Source organism: Cimex lectularius, unplaced genomic scaffold (genome assembly GCF_000648675.2).
Source record: "Cimex lectularius strain Harlan isolate CLEC.00 unplaced genomic scaffold, Clec_2.1 scaffold145, whole genome shotgun sequence".
Lineage (NCBI taxonomy): Eukaryota > Metazoa > Arthropoda > Insecta > Hemiptera > Cimicidae > Cimex > Cimex lectularius.
Window position 1 is genome coordinate 379,112 of NW_019392922.1, and position 27,507 is coordinate 406,618.

General features: G+C 35.9%; 4 protein-coding genes across 10 annotated transcripts in view; 2 read left to right on the top strand and 2 right to left on the bottom strand.

Moving 5' to 3' along the window:
* Window positions 1–462: 462 nt before the first annotated feature.
* LOC106669181 (trafficking protein particle complex subunit 5) lies at window positions 463–3,661 on the bottom strand. The gene is made up of 4 exons (XM_014398488.2): window positions 3,243–3,661; window positions 3,061–3,187; window positions 816–998; window positions 463–745 (listed from the first exon to the last, which is right to left on the bottom strand). Exons 1-4 carry the CDS (start codon window positions 3,464–3,466, stop codon window positions 647–649), a joined length of 633 nt encoding a protein of 210 aa, XP_014253974.1. The 5' UTR covers window positions 3,467–3,661; the 3' UTR covers window positions 463–646.
* Window positions 3,603–10,147, top strand: LOC106669180 (WD repeat-containing protein 6). 2 transcript variants are annotated; one of them, XM_014398487.2, is made up of 15 exons: window positions 3,603–3,697; window positions 6,403–6,592; window positions 6,655–6,819; window positions 6,900–7,035; window positions 7,124–7,336; window positions 7,397–7,590; window positions 7,653–8,002; window positions 8,068–8,213; window positions 8,269–8,496; window positions 8,553–8,744; window positions 8,802–9,063; window positions 9,123–9,294; window positions 9,352–9,716; window positions 9,801–9,960; window positions 10,029–10,147. In XM_014398487.2, exons 1-15 carry the CDS (start codon window positions 3,619–3,621, stop codon window positions 10,096–10,098), a joined length of 2,922 nt encoding a protein of 973 aa, XP_014253973.2. In that variant the 5' UTR covers window positions 3,603–3,618; the 3' UTR covers window positions 10,099–10,147. The 2 variants fall into 2 exon arrangements, with proteins under 2 accessions (XP_014253973.2, XP_024085089.1); XM_024229321.1 differs by lacking the exons at window positions 9,801–9,960; window positions 10,029–10,147 and having other exon boundaries at window positions 9,352–9,458; window positions 9,550–9,715.
* Window positions 10,148–13,336: 3,189 nt separating this feature from the next.
* Window positions 13,337–14,351, top strand: LOC106669151. The gene is made up of 6 exons (XM_024229322.1): window positions 13,337–13,450; window positions 13,524–13,602; window positions 13,659–13,758; window positions 13,813–13,895; window positions 13,954–14,046; window positions 14,151–14,351. The coding sequence occupies exons 1-6, from the start codon at window positions 13,337–13,339 to the stop codon at window positions 14,300–14,302; spliced, it is 621 nt and encodes a 206-aa protein (XP_024085090.1). The 3' UTR covers window positions 14,303–14,351.
* Window positions 14,352–20,436: 6,085 nt separating this feature from the next.
* Window positions 20,437–27,507, bottom strand: part of LOC106669185 (single-minded homolog 2) — an 88,323-nt gene continuing 81,252 nt past the window's right edge. For all 6 annotated transcript variants that reach the window (XM_014398500.2, XM_014398498.2, XM_014398496.2 and 3 more), the window contains exons 6-9: window positions 25,950–26,149; window positions 25,763–25,869; window positions 22,725–22,872; window positions 20,437–21,302 (exon numbers count right to left, since the gene is read on the bottom strand). In XM_014398500.2, the coding sequence (XP_014253986.1) occupies window positions 20,876–21,302; window positions 22,725–22,872; window positions 25,763–25,869; window positions 25,950–26,149 (882 nt within the window). In that variant the 3' untranslated portion in view covers window positions 20,437–20,875. The remainder of the gene's footprint in view (window positions 21,303–22,724; window positions 22,873–25,762; window positions 25,870–25,949; window positions 26,150–27,507) is intronic.

The window sequence follows — 27,507 nt, forward strand, 5'->3', positions numbered from 1 at the left end:
CCGCATCTCACGATTTCTGAATAATTATTCTAAAGGTCAAAAAATTTAAAATGTTGAGATTGCTCTTAAGGAGAAAGAAGGCCATAGACCTTTTATAATAGTAGAGTACATTATCACTCACAGTTTTTTTCTTTTTAATGAGGGGATTCCAACTTCGAGATTATATGAACTCTCGAGGTGCCGGTGTTTTTGAAAAAAATCTCATTTGTAAGTATGTCGGATTCGAATGCAGAGCCGCTGGATTTGAACCCAGTACCTTACCTTTCAGTGATGAGCGCCATGTCAACGACTACACCGATGTGGCCACAGGCGTCCTCTATCATCAACATATGTCAAACTATCTTCACAGTTCCTTGACCCCCCCCAAAAAAAAAGTTGTTAACATATTCTAGGCTAATAAATTAATTCAAAAATAATTGATTCGCCTTATGTTTGTTTTCAACATGTATAAATATGTGCAAAATGTTTCAACATGTTTTATTATACAAGATATACAAAACAGCGACATTATATACACATTATATAATAACTGTTAAAAAAGAAATATAAATTATTGGCAAGTGCTTAATTTCAAACTTATATTTACAAATGGCAACCTTCATTAGAAACACGATGCCTAATTATTTAAAAAGTAAGAATTTAGATTTTATCTATCTGTGAGAAGTTTTTGCTTCGCCATTACGCTTTCGTCGAACACTATCATGTAAGTCGTCCCTTTGTGCCAGTGCGCTGTCACTTTGGCTGTCTGAAAAAACAAAACAAAAACTTATAAATATGTTTCGACCGATGCTATCGACCCTATTGGGAAAGCTTACAAAGCCTGTGCCGCAGAGGAAAGCTTCCATGATACCGGCAGCAAATACGGCGCAGTTGAAACTCCTCTTGTCTTTCGGGATCGATATGTACGTGTTGACTATTGGATCTTGTTCCTTCATATAATAGATCTTTTCATCGTCGTTGGCATGTTCCAATATGTCTATTTCTTTTAGAAACAAACCCTGTAAAAAAAAATCAATGAAATGAAGAGAAAATTATTTAGATATTAAATTAATTTATTAATTGTTTCATTATTAATGAGAATTAACACATTCAACGTTGGTGACACCACAGTGGAGTCATTCGTGACTCCCGCCAGGTATGGGTGACCCCACAGTGCCAAGGCCCTCTCTCGTAGAAGTCAACTTTTCTTCCGCATTTTAGTTAGAAAAGTATTATAATGCCCCTCCCCCATAGGGCGAATGATTCAGAACAGCCTGGACCTTACAGAGATCTTCGTTCCAGTCTCTAACCTTAAATGTCTAGGTAGCACTACAAGCGCATATCTACTTTCTACCTGGCACTTTTTTGATAAGTTTGACCTTTCTTCTAAATAATAATACGTTCTCTGTGGACCCCCTCATCGTGCTCTTGTTAGAGAAATACGCGGAGCTGGAACCTCTTGGAAAAAAAATGGTTGTTGGGAACTCTGGATTCCTGGACATGTCAGCCTGGAGTATGACAAACATGGGGAGAGGGCGGCAAAAGCCGTTGGAGAGGGTTTTGCGAATCAAAAGCACGACCAACAGATGGCCCTCAGAGAACCTGAGCAGGAGACGAGGGATCGTCCTCACCAGATTGAGGAGTGGCCATACGCTGTTGACACACGGGCACCTCCTTTTGGGCCAAAGTCTATGCAGGTGCCCCTTATGCAGAGCTTGATGTGTTCCACATAGAGATATGTTCCATAATAGAGCCTGTTATGCCTCGGCTCCATACAGAAAGCGTGTAGGCATGACGCTGGATTTAAGAATGGTTCTCAGACACTGTAGTGAGTTTCAGGGTCTCCTGTTCCGCTTTTTAGAGGAATTGGGAATTTTTATTGTACATAATCAGCAAAATATGTGTTTTGGGTTTCTGTGTTTTGTATGAGTGAGTGTATTTATTAGAGTGAATGGGGAGAGGATGATGGTGAAATATCAAGCTGTGTACATGACTTGGGTCAATGTAGGAATAATGAGTACTCCATCTACCAAATAAAGTGAATGCAATGTATATAGATGTGAATGCACATTGAATGTGTGTTGTTATATTTTGCATGCCCCGGGGGAGGGGGAGGAAGTGTGTCTGTTTATATATATATATATATATATATTATATATATAAAGGATAATCAGGCCGAACCATTACCCATTTTTTTCGCATTGTCGGCTCCTTTCACCTAAAAGAAGCCGACTCCTCATATAAAAATGAATTTCTATCCCTACTTCCTTCCCCACCCTTTCAAAATCCAAGGTATATAAAGAAAAAAATCAATATCTCACTGGCACTCTCAACCCGACACACAATAATGACACAATTACGCAGTAAACAAACACTTTGAGCCCTGAAGATGCTCTCTATAAAAATCGAAACGTTGGCATTTTAAAGAAAATGTTTTGACCGCTCTCACGATCTCCAAATAATCATTTACATTTGTGTTGAGCACAAGACTAGTTATGGCTCTATTATGTAGTTTTATTATTCAAGGGAGCTTTTTAAGCCCACAATAAAGTTTATTTTCTTCTTCTTCTAAAAAAAGAAAAGAGAGAAAAAAAGGTACCTGGGCGATTCCTGCATTGAATGGGTTTAGGAGAAAGAGAAAAAATAAGATAGGACAAAGAGTGATTAAGAAAAAAAAAAATTGACATGTATGTGTCAGATAAAAGTATGATTCATCGAGTATGAACTTTACAACATTCTGCCTAATTTGACTTTTTACATAGTCACTTGCAACACTAAATTTTCACAATATGGTCCAGTGGTTGACCCACTAATCTAAAATTTGACAACTATTATTTAATCATCACTGTACCCATACTACGTTGGTCTTTGTGTCAAAAGAAGTGATTCACCAGCATGTAATTTACCAAGCTGTCTGTTGGTGGTTGACGGTCAGCAAGTCGGTAAACCGATTGGCACTTATTCGCTCTACGGTTCTATCAAGGGTTGGGCCTCTTCAGGAAGACAGAGTGATCAAGAACTGATCAATCTAACATGAGTATTGGCATTTTATTTCATTGTATGCTAAGATGATAGCTTTACCTTCCAGAGTGTTGTTTTGATGAATAGCAGCATGTTCAAGAGTTTCGTCTCCCTTTTGCACTTGGCTTCCCTGACGCAGTACAGGTCTATCAGCTTCATGCCGACCTCTTGGCCCAGCTCCGCCAGCCTGGAAACGGAAACGTTTGGACCATCCCATCGACCAGACTGTCTGCAAGTCTTACCTGTTCTGCAGCTCCGGTACAGTGTGCACCTTGTTCTGGCAGTACTGGACCATCTCGGAGAAAAGGAGGGCGTATGTGCTGAGGCCGATTTCCCGTTTGCCTTTGCTCAGATTCCTGTCGAGTATGCTCGTCCTCGGCCTCACCTGGGATATGATCGCTGCAGGGATCGGGCTGGTGGCCGCCTGGAGGGTGAACTTTTCGGAAAAAAGCTTGTTTACGCTCATACCGGATGGAATATAATTTTGACTCGATTGACGGAAACTCCCCCGACTGTTATTTCATTGACGTTTCTCAGAAGGTTCCGCTTCTGTTTTCCACGTGCTTATCAAACTAAAGTTGAATTATTGTTGTTGTTGTTGTTTCTTTCTTTAGAAAGATGGGTTGTCGGGTAAATAGAAAATATCTGACGACCCATGTTACCTGTATTAAATTTTGGGACAATTATATTTTAGCAGGTAATCAAATTTATGTATCGCATCTTCATCTTCCCCATAACAAATTTTATGCTGACACACTTTAAAGATGATTTTATTTACATTTAATTTATACAATTTTTAAAACCTAATAAAGTTTTCTTCTTATCATGGTTGAGTAATTCTAACAGAAATGCGTGTGAAAAATTACATAATTGTTTCCAGTGGAGTAGTACTTCATGTCTTTACAACAAAAAATAAGACTACAAAAAGTGTACAAGATAATTAATCATCAATAATTTAATATTCCTGCATGTATATATATCGTACAGCCCCCTAAGAATGAAAGTATAAAAAAATATACACATTCTTCTGTTAATGGAGCACTTCAAATTTCTCTTCGGTGGAGTAGTTCAACATATTCCTCCATTACTCAATATCCCAATAAAGAAGTATAAAACTTAATTAAGCATCAATAATTTAATATTCCTACATCTATACATAACGTACAGCCCCCTAAGCATAAAAGTAAAAAAAAATATACACATTCTTCTATTAATGATGCACTTCAAATTTCTCTCCAGTCAAGTAGTTCAGCATATTCCTCCATTACATTATAGCCTAATAAAGAAGTACAAAACTGATTTAAGCATCAATAATTTAATATTCCTACATGTATACATAACATACAGCCCCCTAGGCATAAAAGTATTAAAAAAAAAAAATAAAAAAAATACACATTCTTCTATCAATGGAGCATTTCAAATTTCTCTTCAGTGGAGTAGTTCAACATATTCCTCCATTACTCAATAGCTTAATAAAGAAGTATAAAACTTAATTAAGCATCAATAATTTAATATTCCTACATCTATACATAATGTACAGCCTCCTAGGCATAAAAGTATTAAAAAAAAAATATATAAAAAAATACACATTCTTCTATTAATGGAGCATTTCAAATTTCTCTTCAGTGGAGTAGTTCAACATATTCCTCCATTACTCAGTAGCCTAATAAAGAAGTATAAAACGTAATTAAGCATCAATAATTTAATATTACCATAGGTATTCATAACGCACAGCCCTCTAAGGACAAAAGTGTAAAAAATATACACTTTCTTCTATTAATGGAGCACTTCAAATTTCTCTCCAGTGGAGTAGTTCAACATATTCCTCTATTACTCAATAGCCTAATAAAGAAGTATAAAATGTAATACTATATGTACCTGTTCATATAGTATAACAATTTTTTTTTCTTCGAAGTCCTTATGAAGGCGATATATTCTGCCGAAAGCTTGACAAGAAAATAAATGTTGTTTCTGTCTTCCTGGCCTCATCCCCAATCTACCTTTTGGAAAGAAAAATATATATAAAACGTAATTAAACATCAATAATTTAATATTACCACATGTATTCATAACGCACAGCCCTGTAAGCATAAGTGTAAAAAATATACACTTTCTTGTATTAATGGAGCACTTCAAATTTCTCTTCAGTGGAGTAGTTCAACATATTCCTCCATTACTCAATAGTCCAATAAAGAAGTACAAAACTTAATTAAGCATCAATAATTTAATATTCCTACATGTATTCATGACGTACAGCCCTCTAGGTATAAAAGTATAAAAAAAATATACATTCTTCTATTAATGGAGCACTTCAAATTTCTCTACAGTGGAGTAGTTCCATCACTCAATAGTCCAATAATTAAAACTTAATTAAGGATCAATACTTTAATATCCCTGCATTTATACATTAATGATAGTTCCCTAGTTATGAAAGTATAAGAAAAAATATGCTTGTTATTTTAGTAATATAGTACTCGAAATTTCTCCACAGTTGGAGTAGTTCTCTTTATTTCTCCATCTCTCCAAAGCCAAATAAAGAAACACACAACTTAATTAAAATTGATCTTCATATTCCTGCATGTTATACTTTAATTACAGCCCATAGATACAAAGGTTTAAAAACAAGTGTACACACATTTTCTAAAGGCGTAGTTTAAATTTCTGTACATTTGAGTAGTTGTCTTTATTCCTACATCTCTTAATAGTCAAATAAAGAAGTACACAGCTTAATTAAACTTAGCTTATCTACAGCTCTTTGTTAAGCTTAAGGCTTTTTATTAGTTGCCTAAGCTTTGCGTATCCTTCAGGGATTGGTTTTTGCTCTTCCAGGAGTAGGAAAATCAGCCTGCACCAACATAGAACATTTTTTTTTGCAATTTGTGCAAAGACTTGTTTCTACTGCTGAGAGTCTAAATAGGTTTGGTAGTCCTTTTTTAAAAAAGAGTTCCTACTAACAGTAAGATGTTTTCCAATGATCTGGATTTTGAGCCCTTAGCTCATCGTCAGGTTGAAGAATTTCTACAATCACGTCTTTCAACATGAATTGCAAAAGTGAACCTGCCGATACCCCCGCCAACATGACATTCCAGTGGGAAGCTTTTAGGTTTTATCTTTTTTCAAAAAGGATTGAACACCTCACTCAGTCCATCATTCACCATTTTTAATAGGTTTGGTAGTTCTGTTGTTACTTTCTGTGGTGGTCCTTTAATAAAATTTTTCACTTGCTGCTATTCTGTCTTCAAAGGACTCACAAGGGCAATTATCAAATCAGGTGGCATGCCTACTCGCTTTCTATAAAGAGCCATAGTCTGACACCCTTCCATTATTTAGATTCTTTAAATGATATATTTGTATGTACCTATCATTTATAATCCCCGGATTAATTAATAGTTTTATTCTTAGGAATCGGAGGAGATTTTAATGTTCTCGAACCCGACGAAGATGAGACTTCACCTTGGAAGACTGCAATCTCAGTTACAATTTTCGAGAATCAAAATATTTACGGTATAAAACCAAAAGCTAGTAAGATTCTGATCTATGGAGGTAAAGAAATCGCCATTGTCGACTATACATTTGATCAAAAAAATTTTAAGTATGCTCGGGCGTCAGTATATTTTTTTCAGACTCGTTTCATAATTGAAATTGTTTTCATAGGGTCGAAATAAAAAATAAGTTCCGTGTTGAAGATTGGATTTTACAAGCTGTCTGGTTGAACTCGAATCAGGTCGCGGTTCTTGCAGCGAGCAATTGTCTCTTACGAGTGAATTTAGAAGAAGGGAAAGTCATCGAGAAAAATCCCTGCACTATAAGGTGTATATTGTATCCTTGTCAATTGTGCAATATAATTTTAAAAGTTTATTAAAAAAAGAAATAAAAAAAACACCTTAATGTATGTTTATATATTCGGGAACTATACTTAACGACAATTGGAATGAGCTGGTCATTCTTGCTGGAACTGTATTTCAGGAAGTTCTAATCTGGTTGAATGATGTTAAACCTAATGTTAAATTACTCCATCGATTAAAAGGACACATGGTAAAATTTTCAACATAATGGATAATATAAATATGTTGGAAATGTAAAAATATCATATATATGTTTTTTTAAAGCGTTTTTTTCCTAGGGTGTTATATTTTCTGTGAATTACAACAAGAAATCACAATTGATTTGTACGACGTCGGATGATAGGACTGTTCGTTTCTGGAAGGTTTGTTTTGCCGAAGAGGCAAACTGGGCCGCCTGTCAAATTACTCTTACGCATACAATATTCGCTCATACGGCACGAGTCTGGGATAGTTGTTTCTTGCCCAACAGATACATAATTAGCATCGGCGAGGTATTAAAATCAGTTGGATTAAAAATAAAAAAAATTTAAAGTAAATTTTTTTTATTCAAGGATTCACTGATTTCCATGTGGAACGAATATGGGAAATGTGAAAACCAGTGGTCCGGCCATCAAGGAGGGTGTATCTGGAGTGTGGACTTTTCAGACAAATTGGGCGTTGTCGCAACTGGAGGCAGTGACGGAGGTATCAACCTATGGCCTGTTGTTTCCAAATCTTTGCCTGAATCTCTTCCTTTTGATGCAAAGTGAGTACGAATGAATGTTTAAAGAATAAAGTTATTGTCATAATTTATATTTTTTGGTTTAGAAATAATCAAAGGATTCCGAGATGCCTCGTATGCTCTAAGTCAGGTCAAGTCGTCCTCGTAACAAATCTGGGAGAGATTATGGTCTATAAAGATCAGTGGAAAACGATATTTCAAGACGATAATTTTTACAATTATTGCCAGTTGAGTATATCCCCGAATAGAGATTACATTTCGTTAGGTGGTATACGTGGGCATATTGTTATTCTTGACGGTAAAACGAGTGATATTCACAAACGTCTCCATACGAAAGCGATAAATGGAAGGATTTATTCTCTAATCTGGGCTGACGACTCAGTTTTGTCTTCTTCTGGTCCAGAGGGTGAAATAATAGTTTGGAAATTTTTCCCAGGTTGATATTTTTTTTTTAAACTGCAATAAAAATTATTTTGAAAAATTGTATTTTTTTCTTTTTAGAAAGCGATATTCTAGAAAAACTCTTTGTTTTCAATCTTCCAAACAGTAAGGAAAGATGGTTCACGTGTTGCTGCCTATATGAAAATTACTTTTTATGCGGTGACCGTGGTGGTTCGATACATTTGTTTAAACAGTGTGAAAAAATGGTACTTATAATGAGAATAATCTTAAATAATCCTTTTAATATTGTTTTATTTATAGGAACCGTTGCATACGCTGAAAAGAGAGCATGGCCCGAGAGGTGTGAGCGATTTAAAAAATTTAAAAGGTTCTATTTTTTCAACCGGGAGGGATGGAACGTACAAGCAGATTGTCATAAAAAATGAAAACGAATTAAATGTCATAAGCACCTATAAACTTCAGATGGAATGGCCAGCCGCAATTGTTCCTACAAAATCATTCGGAAATGTTATAATCGGGTTTTTTGAGGTTTGTCTCTTTAAAAAAAGTTTACGAAAAAAAATCCTTATTAAAATTTAATCCAGGTGAAGTTAATTATATGGAGTATAAGTGAAAGAAGGCCGATTTTAAGCATAGAATGTGGCGGTGGACATCGATCCTGGGATTGTTATATCGAGGATGATAAAAATGGTCGTCTGACTGTTTCTTTTATCAAAGAGAAAATTGTCAAGTATTATTCTAAATCACACGATTCTATTGCCCTCCAGACTGTACTGGTATGAAGATTTTTTTTTTCATTTTTAATGTATTTTTTAAAATATTTATTTTTCAAGGCAGGAAATCATTCGAAGACAATAAATTCTTCGAGTTTAATCTATGATGATGATTCGTACTGGGTTATTTCTGGTGGGGAAGACGCTACTCTGAGGCTTTTTCACGTTTCAGAAAGTCAATTTTCAAATTGCGGCATCTACAGAAGGCATATTTCAAGTATAAAGACTGTTACACATTTGAAACATTCTAGATTGGGAACGTACGTTGCTTCAGGAGGAGGTCGAGGCCAGTTGGTCGTCTGGAAGATGATCAGAAACGATGGTAAATTATTCAAGTCAAGTATTTAAAATTTGATTCCAACTCGTTTAACCAATTTAAAGAGGGCTTTATGCTTGGTGAACTGTCTGAGAATAAGCTACGAGAAGAAAATAAGCCTTCGGAGCAGATTGAGCCTTTAGATGAGCCTGAAATACGCTACATGGATTTATTAATGGTTGAAAGGGATTCCGATGACATTTTTATTATTGGTGGTTGTTCCGATGGAATAATTAGGTATTTTAAACAACGCAATATTAAACAAATAATCAATAAAACAAAATATGCTTTCAGACTACACAAATTTTCGGAGAACGATAAAAAAATCACACTGAGAAATTCCTTCAAACTGAATCATTGTTGCATTCTGGAAATGAAACATCTGGAATGTTTTGTAACGAGTACGTACACTGATGGGAAAATTGCTTTTTGGAGTTGGAAAACCCTGGAAGAAGGAACTGATATTAAGCCTGCTGTGTTTAAAATTCACAGCCTTGGGATCAATTGTTGCGACATTATTGAAAATCACGGCTATCTGGTTGCAGCGACAGGATCTGACGATGCGAGTGTAGCACTAAACACTTTTGCGCTTAAATCTGGCAAACTGACCCTGAAGAATAGTTGGTTTGAAAAGAACCTTCACACTTGTCAAATTTCTGGTAATACCACTCATAATTATTTGGGGCGGTGAAGGGGAAATTCTAGCGAAAACTTACTAAAAAACTTGTAATTCCAAATTGCAGGTATAAAAATTTGTGGGGATTATCTCATTTCGAGTGGTATGGACCAGAAGATCAGCGTACTCAAGTTGGCCTTCTTCAGTGAAGACCTGAAGGTTAGTTTGGTCGCTCAGGTTAAAACCTGCATCCCAGATTCGCACGGAATGATTGCTTGGGAAAATGAGTAAGTCGGCCATTTTTCATGCTGTGATACGCAGGATAAATTTTTGATTTTTTAAATTTCATTTCCAGGGGAAAAATTACAGTTTACCTTTTTGGCATAGGTGTCCAAATTTTGGACCTTCACATGATCACTTCGTAAACAATTGTTGTAAATATATTGCGAATAATGCAAATGTATATGAAAAATTTTATTATATTTTAATAAAGTCTTCCATTTTTAATAATTATTTATATAAGCACATTATTTATTTTTATTATTATTTATTTTTTTAACGAGGGTTTGTAACAGCAGAGGTTATATCAACCCATGGGGTGCGGTGTTTTTGAAAAAAAGCCCATTTGTATGTCGGGTTTGAATGCAGGGCCACGGGTTTCGAACCTGGGACCTTTACCTTATAGTGATGAGCGCCGTGTCAATGCCTAAACCGTTGCGGCCACCGACGCTCCTCTATTTATTATTATTATTATTATTATTATTATTTAAAAAAATGTATAAGTATGTTGGGTTCAAATACAGGACCGCTGGATTCAAACCTGGGACCATTACCATAGCATAAAAATAGCACAATGAAGATATACACTAAATCTATCAAAAGAATTAAAAATCATGTAAGATTTTTTCTTTTTTTTAGGGGGGGTGAATGAATAAACCAATTTTCTTATTGTAGACCCATGAAAATCACAATTAAGTTTAAAAGTTGCTATGTATACTTCTGTTCAAAGAAGGGAAAAAAAGAACATCCTAAATAACTATAGGTCTATAAGTAAGTGCTCCCCGATTGCAAAGATAATGGATTCCATAGAAATGATGGAGTGAGTGCGGTGTTCAATCCTTTTTTTTTTTTAAATATAGTTCCTACTCACTTACTTCAAACTCAGTAAGTTTTTTCTCATGTTCAATTTTACATTTTTTAATTTCAAATTTCTTAAACCAATCTAGTTCTCACCCTTTATTGAAATTATGTAACACTTGTATTTAAATTTGAATTGAAATTATGTTTTGTTTCTTTTATGTGGTCCTTAAATTCCGAACATTTGTTCGGTTTAGGCAAGTGTTTTTTACTCTCATTTTTATTTCTCTACCGCTTTGTCTTTACTGTGAAGGAATTATCTTTTTAAAAAGAAATGGATTCCATTGTTTCTAATTCGCTTTCCACAGCCTTTTCATCTGCCATCTGCCATACTGCAAGATGATGTGTTTGTAAAAGGATTGTGTGAAAAAATCACTCGTGCAACTAAACACAAGAATCACTCGCAAAACGCCTTCTCGGGTAAATCATTTCCACGAGGTGAAACATTTTGCCACCTAGAGGTGACAAGCATGCTGTTTACAATTACACTAACTGCTGCAACAGCGTTTGCTATCATGGCGATACTTTTTGTCTTTGTCCTATTTTGATGCTCATTTCCTCCCATGCATCTGCCTTCTTGTTCTTGTAATGATGAGTTTTATCTTTAGCATCCAACAAAAATTGGTGTGTGATCCATCAAAGTCAAATGCAGCCCTTTTGGTTCATTTCCTGGCTATTCCTATATGGCCCTCCTACTGGTACCCCCAAAACTGACAAGAGCTGGTGTCTTCAGGACAGTTTTCCAGTCTGAAATCATAGCGATTGAACATTGCACCAGGGAAATAAAAAGGCTAGGAATATACTCCCGGAAGATAGGACTTCTCTGACAGACAGGTAGCACTAAAGGCCTCATGCAAGGTGAAGGCAAAGAGTGTTTGGAACTGCACAGAGGCACAGGAAGTCAGTGACATCCCTGATGATCCCTGGCATGGGTCCTGGGCACTCAGAGCATAGAGACAACGACAAGGTTGACATGTTGGCCAAAGAGGGGGCTAACATGGACTCTCTAGGTCCTGAACCCTACTGTGACTTAGCATCCTGCCACAAATGAGGATACATCTTAAAACGGATCCTTAATGAGTCCAAAACCTGTTGGAACAATACCACAGGTGTGAGGCATGCAGAGATTCATAGAAGGGCCATCTGCAAAACTTACAAAAGGATTACCTGAAGGCAACCGCCACCAAACCTGGATTCTAACTGGACTCCTGACAGAGCACTGCCACTTAAGAAAGCACCAATAGCACAGAAGAAACACTGTGCAGATTCTGCTAAGAAGAGGAGGAGACTGCAGACACATTTTATGTTTCTGTGAAGGTCTATGTAGGCAAGTTCTTGCAACTAGGAACAAGAAAAACCGCAAGCAAGATCCTACACTAAGAGGCCGCTGGCAAGGTTATGGAGGTTGATTAACAACCTGAAACTGGCCAGTGAATTATAAAAAACATGGGAGCATAATATATCTATTCAGGCCAAGGTGCAGAAGCCCTTGTGACCGCCTCTTTTATCCCTATCCATATGGCTGGGAATCCAGACCAGCACGACCTTCTTCCAATCAGCATTGATCCGTTTTAATTATTCATATATTTTTTTATTTTTTATTAGTGGATCCATGAAGGCTTTTCTCCTGTGTTCTGAGACAACACTAAGCAAATCCGTGCATATTATATAGGTTTGTTTCCTGTTGATGTGTTATGCTCAGTGCGAGAGATATGGCATTCAATTCTGTAGTGTACAAGCTTCGCTGTGGTAGGAAGGGACATACCTTCGACCTGCCCTTCCATGTATACAGCACAGCGTCTTGGTGTCTGCGAAAATAAACCTCATGGTTCTTCATCATCAGTGCTGAATTCGCTTTTGTACATGTGGTCGTGTGGCACTTTTCTTGTATTTGGCCGTTCAGTAAACAAGGGGAGAGACCAGGACACCCGGTATGCTTTTTGGTTTCATCTAGCTCAATACAACTCCCCAGCTGCTAGACTTGACCAGGGCCTCATACAGGTGATTGGGCAGTTAATAATAATAATATTAAAATGTTAGAGCTTAAAATCATTGGATTTGTACTATTTATGTTGTGTAATCTAGCTGTAAATATACAAATTGAATAAAAACAACCAAAATAATATGACTGCTTTTCTCTAGAAAAAATTGCTACTTTAAAAGTTATTTTATGATGTAAGAAAGTTTTGGTTAATAATCACTTTGACAATATTTTTCTAATTATCTTCCATATAATGAATGAACAGAAAAACTTCCTATGAATTTGTTTTCTCATTGGGAAGCAGTTATCTTATATTTCTAGCCTACCGATCCAGTTCAGTGGAGAGATAAAACGAAAGCACTAAATTTGAAGAGAAAAAGAAGGTGTAATTACATTTCAGTGTTTACACACTATCTTACCTAAAAAGGAAATAATTAATCTCATTTTCTAAACATAAAAAGGAAGTTTTGCAGTTTTAGTTTAGTTTAGCATTACTTCTTCCTTCGTTAGCTTGCCCGAGAAACATTTCTGCTTTTATTCATAAGATGAACTTGTACAAAAGTGTATTATATTTTTTTCTGAGCGTAACAATCATAAAATCAAACTTTACTGGCCATCATTGTGACACAGTCAAGCCATACGGTATAGTTAATGCATCAGTGAGTATTCAAGTATTTAAAAAAAAAAAANTATATATATATGTTGTAAATTTAATTTAATTGTAAATTGCAGGCTTCTGGGAAATGGCATCTTGTCAAGGGTGTTCAGATCGGAGGAGGCAATGGGTCCAGCAATGCCTGCGGCTTCTTCAGTAAGCTTTGGCCTGAATTTTTGCCAAATGGTTAAATTATAATTTTTTATTTCCAGACACAGTCTCACCCTGTAAGTGCATTGGAGTGTATATATCCACGAACCAAACGCCGCCTATAACAAACTACACATTGATCAATTTTGGATACAATTCGCAGTAAGTTGTATAAAAAATATGGCAAATAAAAGTTGGTAAAATGTTTACTTTCAGGCTACGATCATACGGCACTACTGATATTCGGCTTAACTTGATTTCAAAAACTTTATCAATTTACAATGCCTATGTTCCTCTTGGTAGGTCTTATTTTAAAGTTATTTTTGACCTGTTATTATCGCTTTTTTGTTCTTCCAGCACAGATAAATTTCACGGTTGCTATACTTGGTACAGACGATTTTACTTCTTGGATGTCACTTACAATGTGCAACAGTCTTAAAGACAAAAATGGTTTGTTAAAAAAAAAATCTACCTACATTTATAATTAATTTTTTGATGTAACCAACCAATAATTATAGATAATTAATAAAGTGTTTGCAATGAATTTTTTTCAGGTAGTATAGGTAAAATAATGTGGATCATAACAAGAAGTAATAATCCTAGCCAGACCATTTTGTCAAATGCGACAGATACACTGAAAACTTACATCAATGGAAACATGCCGTTGATCAGTATAGATCAAACAAACTGTCCTCCAATTGTGTAATGTAAATTATAAAAAACAAAAACGAAAAACAAATGAACATTGTATTTTATTTTAATATTTTGGCTAAATTAATCCATTTTTGTATTTAGTAGTCTTAATTGACTATATTAATTGTTTGAATTAATTATACTTTTTATCTAAGGTCTTGTTGAGATGAAAAAGCTACTGTCATGAGCGAGATTCGAACCCATGACCTTCCTCGCAAAAAAGAGTGAAAATTTGAAAGATTGTAGGTTGAGATGAAGAGTTGGTGTCTGAGACGATATTGGTGTATTTAGCTGGTCATGGGTTCGAATCCCCCTCATGACATTTGCTTTTTCATCTCACTGTAGTGCTATTTTTTCACTTTCCTTAGATTCTCAATGTGCTCATCACTTTCAAATCATTTCTACATTAGATACTGTTATGATTTTTTAATTTTTTATTTACTATTTTTACATATTACAAATGTGATAAAAAAGAAGTTTTTTTTCACATGATCACAACACTAACACTAATGCCAGCTTTCACTGTGAAGGATTGAAGGACAAGTGGGTCCCAAGGTCATCGTCAATTAGGTTGATGTGGTGGGTCCTCGGATGGGAATGGTAAGGTTAGGGACTTAGGGTGAACAAGAGGTTGTGTGAAACTTTTGGAATAGGAAACAGATCAGTTCGTTGACAAAAAAAATGTTGAGGTCATTGTGCATAGTGGGGTTAGTGATGTAATAAGGAACTTTGACAATTTGCCTGAGGTCTTTTGAATGAAAAGATTGGATGTGCTGGATGTTGTCTGACAGAACCCCACATAATGCAAGATTTATTATTATTTGACATATTATTTCCAAATCGATGCAGTAAAGCTTGTATAAGGTTAGTTTAGTGTTACGGTGAAGGCAGATCTTGGTACTAGAAGTCTTCGTTGTTGTTCAAATCTTCTGTTGAGTTATTGTCTCTTAAGTCTTGTATGGTGATTCCATGTCAGTCTGCCGTCTAGGTACAGCCCTAAGTATTTGACTTGAATGGAAGTCGGTATCTGTTATTGATGTACAATATATAGTGTAAATTTTTCTTCATTCAGTCTTGTCTTTCTTTTTTTGCACAAGTCTTTGATAGGCTCAAGGAGCTCTTGGAGGTTGGAGGTAGCTTGGGTAGGATTTGAGGTAGAGTACAAAATTGGCCGGGTTGGTGGTGATGACGGTATGGTATGTGGGACACCGGCTTGTATCTGTCTGACTTCTGAGAACTCCTTTCCGCATCTCACTCTGAAGCAGTGTCCTATTAGTTAGGATTTCAGGATAGGATAATAATGAGTGGGTAGGAAGCGTTTACGTTTATATATCATGCCCGGATGCCAGACCCTACCAAAAGCCTGTGCTACATCTAGGTACGAACCCACAAGCAGTACTTTTTATTCTATAGAGTAGAGGAGATTCGAAAGCCTTGTTGGATGGGGCGTCAGTGGCAGCAACAGTTAAGTTGTTCACACGGCGCCCATCATTGTAAGGTAAAGGTCCCGGGTTCGAATGCCAGCGGCCCTGCTTTCGAACCCGACATACTTACAAATGGGCTTTTTTTCAAAAACACCGGCACCCCGAGGGTTCATATAACCTCTGCTGTTGCGAACCCTCGTAAAAGAAAAAAAAGCCTTGTTGGACTTCAACAAACTTAACATTCTAAGCATTAATTTATAAGCTTGGAGTTTTAACACATATATTTCAAATTGAAACAAACAAGTGTCCTCAATATGTATCATTTATTACAGGATTGTTTCGAACCAACTCAATGAGATTTTTTTTATCATTCATGTTGTACGGCCTTGAAAACTGTAAAATCACGGTCCGGTGACAACGGCAGCACGGTTGAGTGTTGGCACGGCCACGGTCGCGCGCCGGGCAGGTGTGAACAAAGCCAAGATTCCAAAAAAATTTCAAACACGCCGGTGGAACAAAATGACGGTCACGGCACTGTGACGTTACTGTTGTGTATGAATCGACCTTAAACGCGGTTAAACCCTTTCCTAGACGTTCAATTTATCCGGGAATTTACATAAACTACCAAAAAAATTTAAACGAAAGATTAGCCTTGTGGAACATCGTGAAATTTGCAAATGCCAGGCTTATACAGTTAAGACTTTTGTATTCGTACAATTCATCGACTTCAGCTTTCTTCAAGTAGAACTGCCAAATTAACCAGGGCAGTTTTATTGCTGTGACGGCGTAAACCTCACGTCTCGGCCTCGTCTAACCCAGACAGAATATCCCTGCTCTAAATAGAATTCGTCAGAGATCATTTGGAAACTGGCCTTCCTCCATAACGAGGCACCTCGACTCGTTATATACGCTAATTAATATTTATAGCGGACTTTTATTGTAAAGACCTTTAACCCTGTTTTGCTACTGGACTCGAAGATAAAATTTTGTTGAAAAAAAAACTTCATTGTATTTCGGGTTTTAGGTGTTGATTCTTTCCCAAATATTTACTCAAATTGTCAGAGGAAAGTAAAATTTAGTACGAATTTAATGAGGTTGGGGGGAAACGAGTAAAACGGGATAGAAGACAACTAGCAGTCTACCCTTAACGAGTACAGCGGTGGAAAAGGGAGTCGCAATTACTATCGAATGTTGTGTGGGTGGGGTTCGCGACTGGGCCGTAATTGAACACACAGCCCCCTCAGAAACAACCCCTTTATCACCACCCCTTGTTACCCAAACCAAGACAAACTGCACGACAAGTAATTGCCACCGGAGGCCATTCAGTCACACTCGCCCCTCTCTGACGACGCCGGGAACAAACGGAACAACGTTTCACCCACTTTGGAAATAAATTCGATTTCCGTCCAAAGCCCGGCTCTGAGAAGCACCTGTAAAAATAATCCAAGGTGTTATCTCACAGAACTTTTTTTTCCAAAAATTTACACAGAAAAGACAAGTTTAAGAAATCATCATTTCACTTTGCCTAAACTTTCTAAACCTAAGACTTTTGGAATCTAAAATTAACATAAAGATTGAACAATTTTCATCAGGGTTTAACAATAAAATAATAATAATAATAATAGGCCCTGAAGATGATCTCAATAAAGATCGAAACGTTGGCACGATAAAGAAATATTTTCTAAACCTACATCACACAAGACTGCATCTCACGATCTCCGAATAATCTTTAATTAACGGTCACTAAATATTACACAATAATAATAATTTCAATTAATTATTCTTTCTAACTAAGGGCTTGGTTGAGATGAAAACGTTAGTGTCACGAGCGGGATTCGAACCCACGGCTTTTGGCTGGGAAAAAAGAAGGGAAATTCGCACCTGTAGGTTGAGTAGAGAGATGGTGTCCGATTGGACCGAAGTCATTTCTCAAGTGGTTAGAACAGCGGAATTTTTAGCTGCCGTTGTTTTTAGATTATTATACTATTGTTTTATTTTTGAGTTCTGTGCAGTTTTATATCAATTTGTTTAATGTTGTCATTTTTGATTTCGAGGTATTATTGTGTGTTATATTTTTTGTCGTTTTGTTATAATGTACGTTAGCCGATTTCACAGTGCCTTGACGATATCATAGTTGTTCTGCATTTGCTTTTTGAATTATTACAGTTGGGTTTTACTTTTGTGTTCTGTGCTTTGTTTTATTTTCACGAATATTCGATCACGGTGCGGTCTTGAGGACAAAGCAAAATTCGGTTGTTACTGCCAAGTTTTCGACCTAGTTTAAGACCATCATCAGAGCAAAATATGTCTACAGATTGACATAATTTTTTTCACAGTCGATTTCAAATTTTGTTTGAAGACTGACTGTAAGGTTTATTTTATATTATTTTTGTTTAACGTTGTGACGTTTGGCTTGCTCTATTTGTTATGTTTTTTTATGTATATTGTCTGCTTTTATTTTGTGCTATTATATTTTGCTGCAGTGCATTTTGCATTGTAATGTTATGTTCTCCATGTGTAATTAACCGAAGGTCATGCATGTGACACTAACTTTTTCAACTCAAACAAGACCTTAGTTAAAAAGAGTAATTAATTGAAATAAGTAGTATGTTGAACATATATGGGTATATGGAACATATACCGCTAAACTTCTGTGGAATAATGTAATAATAATAATAATAATAATTTTAGGTAATTACAGTCCACAATAGAGGATATTGTGTGTAATTTTTAGATGGCCCGGCTGAACTCTTGAACCAATGACGGTATCAAAAAACAAAAAATAAGTGCTTTATATTTTTTAGAGTAGTTTTCAATTTTTACCTTTTTTCGAAAAAAATTTTAAAGGGAACCTCAGGCCCATTTCAATGTCAAAATTTCCAATACGACGCTTTACATCGATTGGACCGAAGTCACAACAGCTCAAGTGGCTAGAGCAGCGGCGTATCGAGCCGAAGGTCGTGGGTTCGAATCCCGCTCGTGACGCTAACTTTTTCATTTTAACCAAAACCTTACATAAAAAATTATTGAAAGTAGTTATTTGGTCAATGAGACCACGAAATATAATGGATTTAATAATAATAATTTTATGTAATTTCAATCCACGATAGAGGATGTTGGGTCTCCTTTTTAGATGGCCCGGCTGAACTCTTCTCTTGAACCAATGACGTTATAAAAAAAAATTTTTTTTAGACGTTTCAAATTTTTACCTTGTTTGGAGAAAAATTATACAGGGAACCTCAGGCCCATTTCAACTTCAAAATTTCAAATACGACGCTTTAGATCGATCGGACCGAAGTCACAACGGCTCAAGTGGTTAGAACAGCGGCGTATTGAGCCGAAGGTCGTGGGTTCGAATCCCGCTCGTGACACTAACTTTTTCATTTCAACCAAAACCTTACATAAAAAAATATTGAAAGTAGTTATTTGGTCAATGAGACCATGAAATATAATGGATTTAATATTAATGATTTTATGTAATTTCAATCCACGGTAGAGGATATTGGGAGTCCTTTTTAGATGGCCCGGCTGAACTCTTCTCTTGAACAAATAACGCTATAAAAAAAGTTTTATATTTTTTAAACTGGTTTCAAATTTTTACTTTCTTTGGAGAAAAATTATACAGGGAACCTCAGGCCCATTTCAACTTCAAAATTTCAAATACGACGTTTTACATCCTGCCAGATCATTTTAAAGGACTTTTTACGCTGAAAACAATGGTGCAATCGGATTTTAGTCCTATGTTTTTTTATTTGTTAATCAAATATTATTTTCGAACTGCCTCCCTTGCGGAAAGATGCCCAAAAAAATTGGGTGCGGGGCATCCATCAAGCTGGAGAATCATTCTTTGTCTTTGTTGCAAAGGAACATCATCTAATATAGTTGGTAAAACCTCCCTCAAAAAATTGAGGAATTCAGCACCATTTAAATTATTTCCTAAGAAATAAGGCTCAATTAATTTATTTCCGGTACTTCCACACCGAACGTTTATGCTGTGAGCTACCTGATGATGACAATAATATGAAATTCTCCGATTTTCCTCTGTATACGTTCGAAAATTCCAACGGTTTAGTATGCCATTAGTGGGGAAGTTGGATTCATCAGTCATAGGATGTATGGAAGAAAGTTTTCTCCAGCCTCCCAATCGACATTTGTGCAAGGAACGTTAGGCGCCTATCATCATAATCAGAGCCCCGAAGTTCCTGGAATACGGCTTAAAATTGTAAGTCCGGCGTACATCTCTAATTTTATTTTTCGAAAAACCCTTCCAACATTTCTGATAGAGGAATTCAGATTTTCTCGAACATACAGTAAAATATTTAGCTCCTTGTCGAAATTATGCTGCCGATTTTTTGTTGCCATAACTTTGTCATTTTTTGATCAATTTAAAATCCGATTGCTACATTGTTTCAGCGTAAAAAATCCTTTAAAATGATGTGTCAGGATGTATAGGGTCGAATTTGAAATTTTGAAGATAAACTGGACTTAAGGTACCCTGTATAATTTTTCTCTACAAAAGGTAAAAATTTGAAACTAGACTAAAAAAATATTAAACAAGTATTTTTTTGATAGTCATCATTTCAAGAGAAATTCAGCCGGACCATCTAAAAAGGACACCTTGAAGATTGTGCTGGATTTTTCCAAAATCATAAGCAGGAAGAACAATGTGTGGTTAATACTAAACATAAGAAACGTTTTAAAATTGTAATAAATTCTTTTTTTTTCTTGTTATATTTTCCGTTGACACAAAAATAACATATTTTACAATATAGTATATACACTTGATGTATCGTACAATGTACAATTTTATTTATAATATTTATAGTTTAATTTATATTAAATAGCTATCTAGAGATTTTTCAATGTCCCTCTTTTCAAAAATGGAAGACATGTTGGGCATTCCTTTTTTTCTATTAATTTTCTGATTCGAAGAGCCAGTTATCACATAAACTCGCCCTGGAGCATATCCGATTTATAAATTACACACAACCAGAAATGTTATTTTTTTAATATATATATGTATATATTTATGGAAACAAAATTTACTTAAAAAAAAATCGTTCTTAACTACTATTGTATATACACTTTTCACTGGGATTTAATACTGGGTATCTTTGGTTATTGTCTGCACGTAATTTTTTTGTTTTTCTTTCGAAACCAGGTCAGTGAACGAATTCGTTGACGTAATGCTGGGAGTCTACGATGACGGAGGTGTAGGTCGGCGGGGTGGAGGAATGATGAGGTGCCGTGTAAGAGCAGGATGGAGGGTCTTCGCCGCTGGAACAGCTAGAACTGGAATAAGGTCTACCCAGGCAGCCGGATTCCGAATATCCGGCCGCCGTCGCGTAGTACAACTCGGCCGAAGGGTAGGAAGGTTCCGAAGGGGGGTACTGCTCGTAGAGCTGAGGTTGGTAGATGTCTGTCGGCTGCAGATGCAACTGAGGTTGGTGGTGGTGGTAGGACGGAGCCGGTTCTTCAACGCCGATCGGCGCAGGGTTCGCAGCGACTGGTACCGCAGGGGTGGTCCTGGTCGTCGAAGGCTCATCGCCACCCACCATCGTCAAAATAACGTCTTTCTCCTCCCATTCACTATAAAAAAATAATTTTATAAACAAATATAAAACACAAGGTGTGCCACACAAAATTCCATGCTGTACCTCCTTGGCTTGACTTTTACACGAATTAACAACAAACATTTCATCATGAATATGTACAGAAAACATAAACAGACGTCATACTAGCTCAAACCTCACCTAGAGGCAAAAAAAAAACTGACCAAAACAATAGATCAAAATGACCGACCGGCCTGCAGGACTCAAGAAGAAGAAGAAGAACAAAAAACCTCCCGAAAATGTGGGAAAACACATTACACATAAGCACAGATTGATGATATTACTCGTGGACATAACAAAAAGAAATAAAAAACATACTAACTTGAACCTCTCACATAAAAACATCCAATCGCAACAGACACCTAGTTGACATAACTTTAACAAAAATTGACAACAAACGCAACTTCGATATACACAGAAATCCAACAAGAACAGACGTCATAAAAGCTCGAAACTTTCACACAAACACAAAAAGGGACTGACAGGCATAAACAAGAGGATTGGAAGAGTAAAACGACCAAGCTACAGTCGATCACCTCGCCGATCTCAAGAAGAAAACTTATGAAACTTGAATTAACCATAATGATAAAAGATTATGTAAGGACCAACAGGCTGTATTAATTAAAATTGTCGCCAAGCTTTTGCAAAAAATAAAGTTAATGACACAAGCCTGTTGACCCTTATATGACCCCACATCCTCATTCTTTATGCTGTCTATTATTCATTTTTCTTATTTGAGCAATATTTGCAGAAGTGTTTTTTAATTGTGTGCTGAACGATCTCCACAATTTTTTTGTTGTTGGTTATATTGTGCTGTCTCATGTTGTTTAGTTTTGTTTTATATTCACGAATGCTCTAGATCACGGATTGGTCTTGATGAAAAAGCAAAATTCAGTTGTTACTGCCAAGTTTTCGACCTAGTTTAAGACCATCATCAGAGCAAAATATGTCCACAGATTGTCATAATTTCTTTTCACAGTCTATTTCAAATTTCTTTGAAGACCGACTGTAATGATCGTTTTATATTATTTTTGTGTGACGTTTGGCTTGCTCTATTTATGTTTTTTATGAATAGTGCTTTTATCGTGTGCTATTTTGTATTGTAATGTGTTCTTCATGTGAATTATTAATGTTATATGTTTTGGTTTTGTTTACTATTTTGTACTTTATTGTGTTTTTTTAATCTATATTTTCTCATTGTTTTCATATGTGGTTTGAAAGGTTGTTTTGTGCTGCTTTTTATGTCTGTCTGTTATTTTTTACTGTTTTAAAAGATAATGTGATTTCATCGACAGTTTGTCATGTGAGCTGGAAGGAGACCTTTACTTACCTTTGTAACGGAACAATAACCGAGCTTTTCAGGCTTTTGTTAAATTAAATTTACGTTGAATTTACCCACCTCAGAACGTAGTTTACGCTGACGATGCAGTGTGGCCGGCTGGAGCGCGAATTGTGGACAATCGTGGCGTAACTCTGCATCCAAACCCAACCACCGTCTTTGGCCAGGAACCTGTAGTATTTTGTCGTCACTTGTCCTTTGTATAATACTAAAAAAAGAAAAAAAAAGAAGTGTTAAAAAAAGGCTCTTTATAAGGCGCTTGGAAGCCAACAACTATTTAATAAGGCAAAGTAACAAAGCGAGAAGTCTTTACAGGTCATCGGGCTTATTATCGTCGAAATTGACAGAAAAATTTCTGATTCACTTCAATTTTGAAAACGATAAAAATAAAATAATTTATTGTAGTATAATTTTTATATTGAAAAATTACAAAATTAACTTTTTTATAAGGAAATAGTAAATATTTCGGGTGAATCGAAAAGCACAGAAGCACATGAAGGTTTTTGGATTATCGTCGTTAATCTTGCGGAATAAGAAACATGAACGTTTTACAATTTAAAAACACGATTGCTCGTAATAAAACGATGATACTGTCGTAAAAAAATAAAAATGATTTTTTTTTCAAAGACCGGCTTTTGTAGCTTTTGTCTGCTTCAATAAATTGAATATATTACAATTAATTACGGTTTTTAGTTGAGATAAAAAAGTCAATGGCACGAGCGGGATTCGAACCCACGATCTTCTGCTTGATAAGCCGCTGCTCTACCACTTGAGCTATCATGACCTCGATCCACCCGGACATCAACTTCCCATCTCAACCGCACCTTTTGAATTTTCCCTCCTTTTTGCCATTTTTCAAATGTCGTGTAATCGGTGCTAATATTTGTTAACAGAAATTATAAATTAGTCTTATTATCTGGAGTCTAGGCTTAAAGAGTTGTTTTTTGCTGGAGTCTGGGAGATTGTGACATCTGTGAAAATGAAATAGTGGACCTTCCAGCAAAAGTTGCTACAAAGAACGGTGCTTTTTCACTTTTTGTAACAGATTGTTGTTAATTGTACAAAATTGTTGCTAGTGTCTATCCTGACTTTGAGCATTAAATGCTCATCATCTTGGCTTCAACGTGAATTGTGGGAGTGATTTGTAAATCCACCATGCCAAGCGGCAAGCCTTCCAATGAGAAGCTGGTTTTTCATGCCATTCAGTTTTGAACATGTGAAAAACATGATAACAACACGACTAAACATTCATTTTTTATAAATATTCATTTTATTTGTATCAACTAAAGATTATCCTATACATATTATTTTTTTTTCTCGACGACAAATGAAATGGCCACCTCCGAGTGGATCGAGGTCACGATAGCTCAAGTGGTAGAGCAGCGGTGTATCAAGCCGAAGATCGTGGGTTCGAATCCCGCTCGTGCCACTGACTTTTTTATCTCAACTAAAAACCGTAATTAATTGTAATATATTAATTGGTCCAGTGGACCACGAAATTAGTGAATTTATAAATTGAATATATTTCTCTCTCTCTCTCTCTCTCTCTCTCTCTCTCTCTCTTAATCGTACATAAAGCTATGTATACAGTCAAAGATAATTACACAAACCACCAAAACACACACACACACACACACACACACACACACTCTACAGAGTTACACCAACGAACATATATTTTAGGGCCATTAAACTAACTTTGTAGTTCTAATTTCGTCTAATGTTTCTACCGCCAATTTTATAATGCTATATGGTATAACATTATGCGATAAGTCCCATATTCACGCTAATAAATTACATTCACACACCGGACTTCGTTCACTCTACCGCAGAGTACTCGATATTCTTTGGAATAATTGGGGAATAAGCCACATATTCACGCTATAAAGCATTTTAAATAGTTTGTTGAGTGTCTATATTTTTAAACGTGTGTGTGTGGATTCCAAATTTCAAATAAAGTCCTAAATAGCTAGCTATGTTGGTTTGCGGTGTGCTTGAGGGTTTAAGCTTTATTTCCCAAAGATTATTCCACTTTTCAATTGTTGATAGATTTTTGTGACATAAGTGAAGCTTTTGTAGAAGAGGGATGACTTGCTAATATGGCGGTTTCATCAAGTTAATTGTCATTTGTCGGCATTTCAGAAGTAAAAATTGTGTACAACAGCGTAGCGAGTATTGACCCTTGTGGCACACCTGCAAGTCCTTCTTCCAACTCGGAAGTCTCCGAACCCTGGTTTCCTACGAAAATTCTCTCCATAAATTATGATTGTACAATCAGATAATAGACCTGGGGTAAAAATAATTTTAATTTGTATAGTAATCCCCCATGCCATACTTTGTCGAAGGTTTGAGAAACATCTAAGAAACATTCAAGTCGCGTACAGTTTCTGCTCGAGACATGATGTAATGAAATCTGTAACTGTGTGAAGTTTGTGAGTAGTGAATAATGGGTTCGAAAGCCAAACTGTTGACCTGGTAAGACGTTTGAAGAAGCAATAGAGATAATTATTTTGTAAATTAATTTGTCGAATAATTTAGAACGAACGGGTAACAAACTAATAGGACGATAAGATGATGGGGATTTTTCTGATGCTTTGGGCTCATTTTAATATAAGAAAGTTTTCATGGTATGGGAAAGTGTGTAGTTCTCAAAATTGAAGTCAGAAAGACGACTGCTTTTTTGAGAAGTTCTTGAAAAACTTCACCTGTTATCAAATCATGACCATTTTTTTAGAAAGCTGTCGCACTTCTAGTGGTACTTGTTTTGGAGTTTAGGTGGCAGATTTAGAGGTATAGGGAAATACAACATAAATTTTAAAAATTACTACTTAAAATATTAATTTATTTTTTAATTCGCTTTTAGCGTAATGAGTGAAGAGGCAGTCATAAAGGAAAATTTAGACCTCACTCTATGAAAATATTCGTGTAAAAAATAATTCTGTAATGTTTGAAAAGGGTTTCTAGATCAGAAAATAAGACAATTACATGAAGGGTAAAATAGTGGATGGTTTTTTGTTCTGTAGAACTGTGAACTATTGTGTAGAAAACGTAAATTTTCTAAAAAATGTAATCGAGTTAATTAAAGGTAAAATACTTACAGGTGCAATGGGAATATCGCATGTGCATCATATCTGCTGTGTGGATGTAGTGATACAGAGTTTTTTCAATCAGGTCCTGCGGTTCGTATCCGGTCAACTGGGACACCCTGTTTGTAAAACGTCAACGTGAGTCACACGAGGGCAACTGGGCTCGTTCACACCATTAAAAAACCCGGTGTCGGCTTACCTCGCGTCTAAGAATATCAGTTTGAGATCGAGTGACGCCCTGAACATGAACATGTTGCAGTGAAGTTTGATTTCCGTGATCGCCGAGGGTGGAAGCGAGTGTCCGACTGCGACCAGGCCGACGTTCTGGTAGCAGGTCTCGTATCCGGATGCCTCGAGGGAGTACTGCTTCACTTTTAGGTAGCCGGAGCAGTGGATCACCTGGAATCGCCAGACGACTCATTAATTCATAGCCACGGACCTGGACAAATATGCGTCCTCACACCGGCTGTACAAAACGTCTTTTAAATTTTTTCTCTCTCCTTTTTAGTTTTGTTTTTGTGTATCGGGTCATACCGTGTCAACTGAGGCAGGTTTCGTTGCCTTTTGTTTTGGAAATTTCAGCCTGAGACGCTTCAAACCGTACTTCACACAAAGAAAACATAAATACTCAATACCATCCAATTTAGATGCTATTTAATGAACATTTAACGTTTTCTTGGTGGTAGTTTAAAAACAACTACTACTCTACTGTCTAAAGATTTTTCAATGAGATTTTGCTATTCTATAAATTGAAATTTTGAAATTTAAAGTATGACTACAAATTACAAATCTATTTATGTTTGGTGGTGTAATTGACCAAATTACTTTTTTCAAATATTCTTTTTTTATTTAAGGTCTTGGTTGAGTTGAAAAAGTTTATATATATATTTCAATTTATTATTCTTTTTGTTGAAGGTGTTGATTGAGATGAAAAATTAGTGTCATAAGCGGGAATTCGAACCCACGAACCACTTGAGCTGTCGAGACTATCACGTGACGTCACAATAGCTCAAGCGATTAAAGCAGCGGCGTATTGAACGTGAATATAAGGTCGTGGGTTCGAATCCCGCTCTTGACACTAACTTTTTCGTCTCAATCAAGAACTTATATAAAAAAACATCGACAGATTTTAGTTAAAACATGCTGACTACAAATGAAAGACTAAGGATAAATCAAAAATTCCATTAATATTTTGGGTCAATTCCGGTTTTTGTTTTTATAAAACATGACGTAGCTGACCAATCATTGCACTTGAACTTAAAACACATCTAGATTTATGGTATAAGAAAATATTCAAAAAGATATTTGGTTGTGCCAAATTGAGAGCATTTATGCTAAATTAACTGAAAAAATTTTGATAATCTTTCATATTATTTACCTGAAGAATATTAGTAGTATAGTTAATAGAAAAAATAGAAAATTATTATTGCTACTTAAGTTTTTACGTAATTTATAGTGGCTTTAACGAAACTAGAAGGCTTCGCCATCCTACAAATATTTGAAAATTGTTTTTTTTGTTCAGTAGATCCCAAAATTTTTTTGCAGAGGTTGATTAGGATTCAGGTCCGATTGTTTTGTAATGGAAAGTTAGATCAAAATTTTTTACTGATTTAATAGTGTTATTACCATGCCCTTCGAATTTTTATTAAAACCAAGGTCCGCTTGTTTTCGCGGTTTATCCGCGTTTTCAAATAATAAATTTTCAAGATATTAATTTAAAAACTGGACGTTATTTTTGATTTGATTAAAAATTGTTC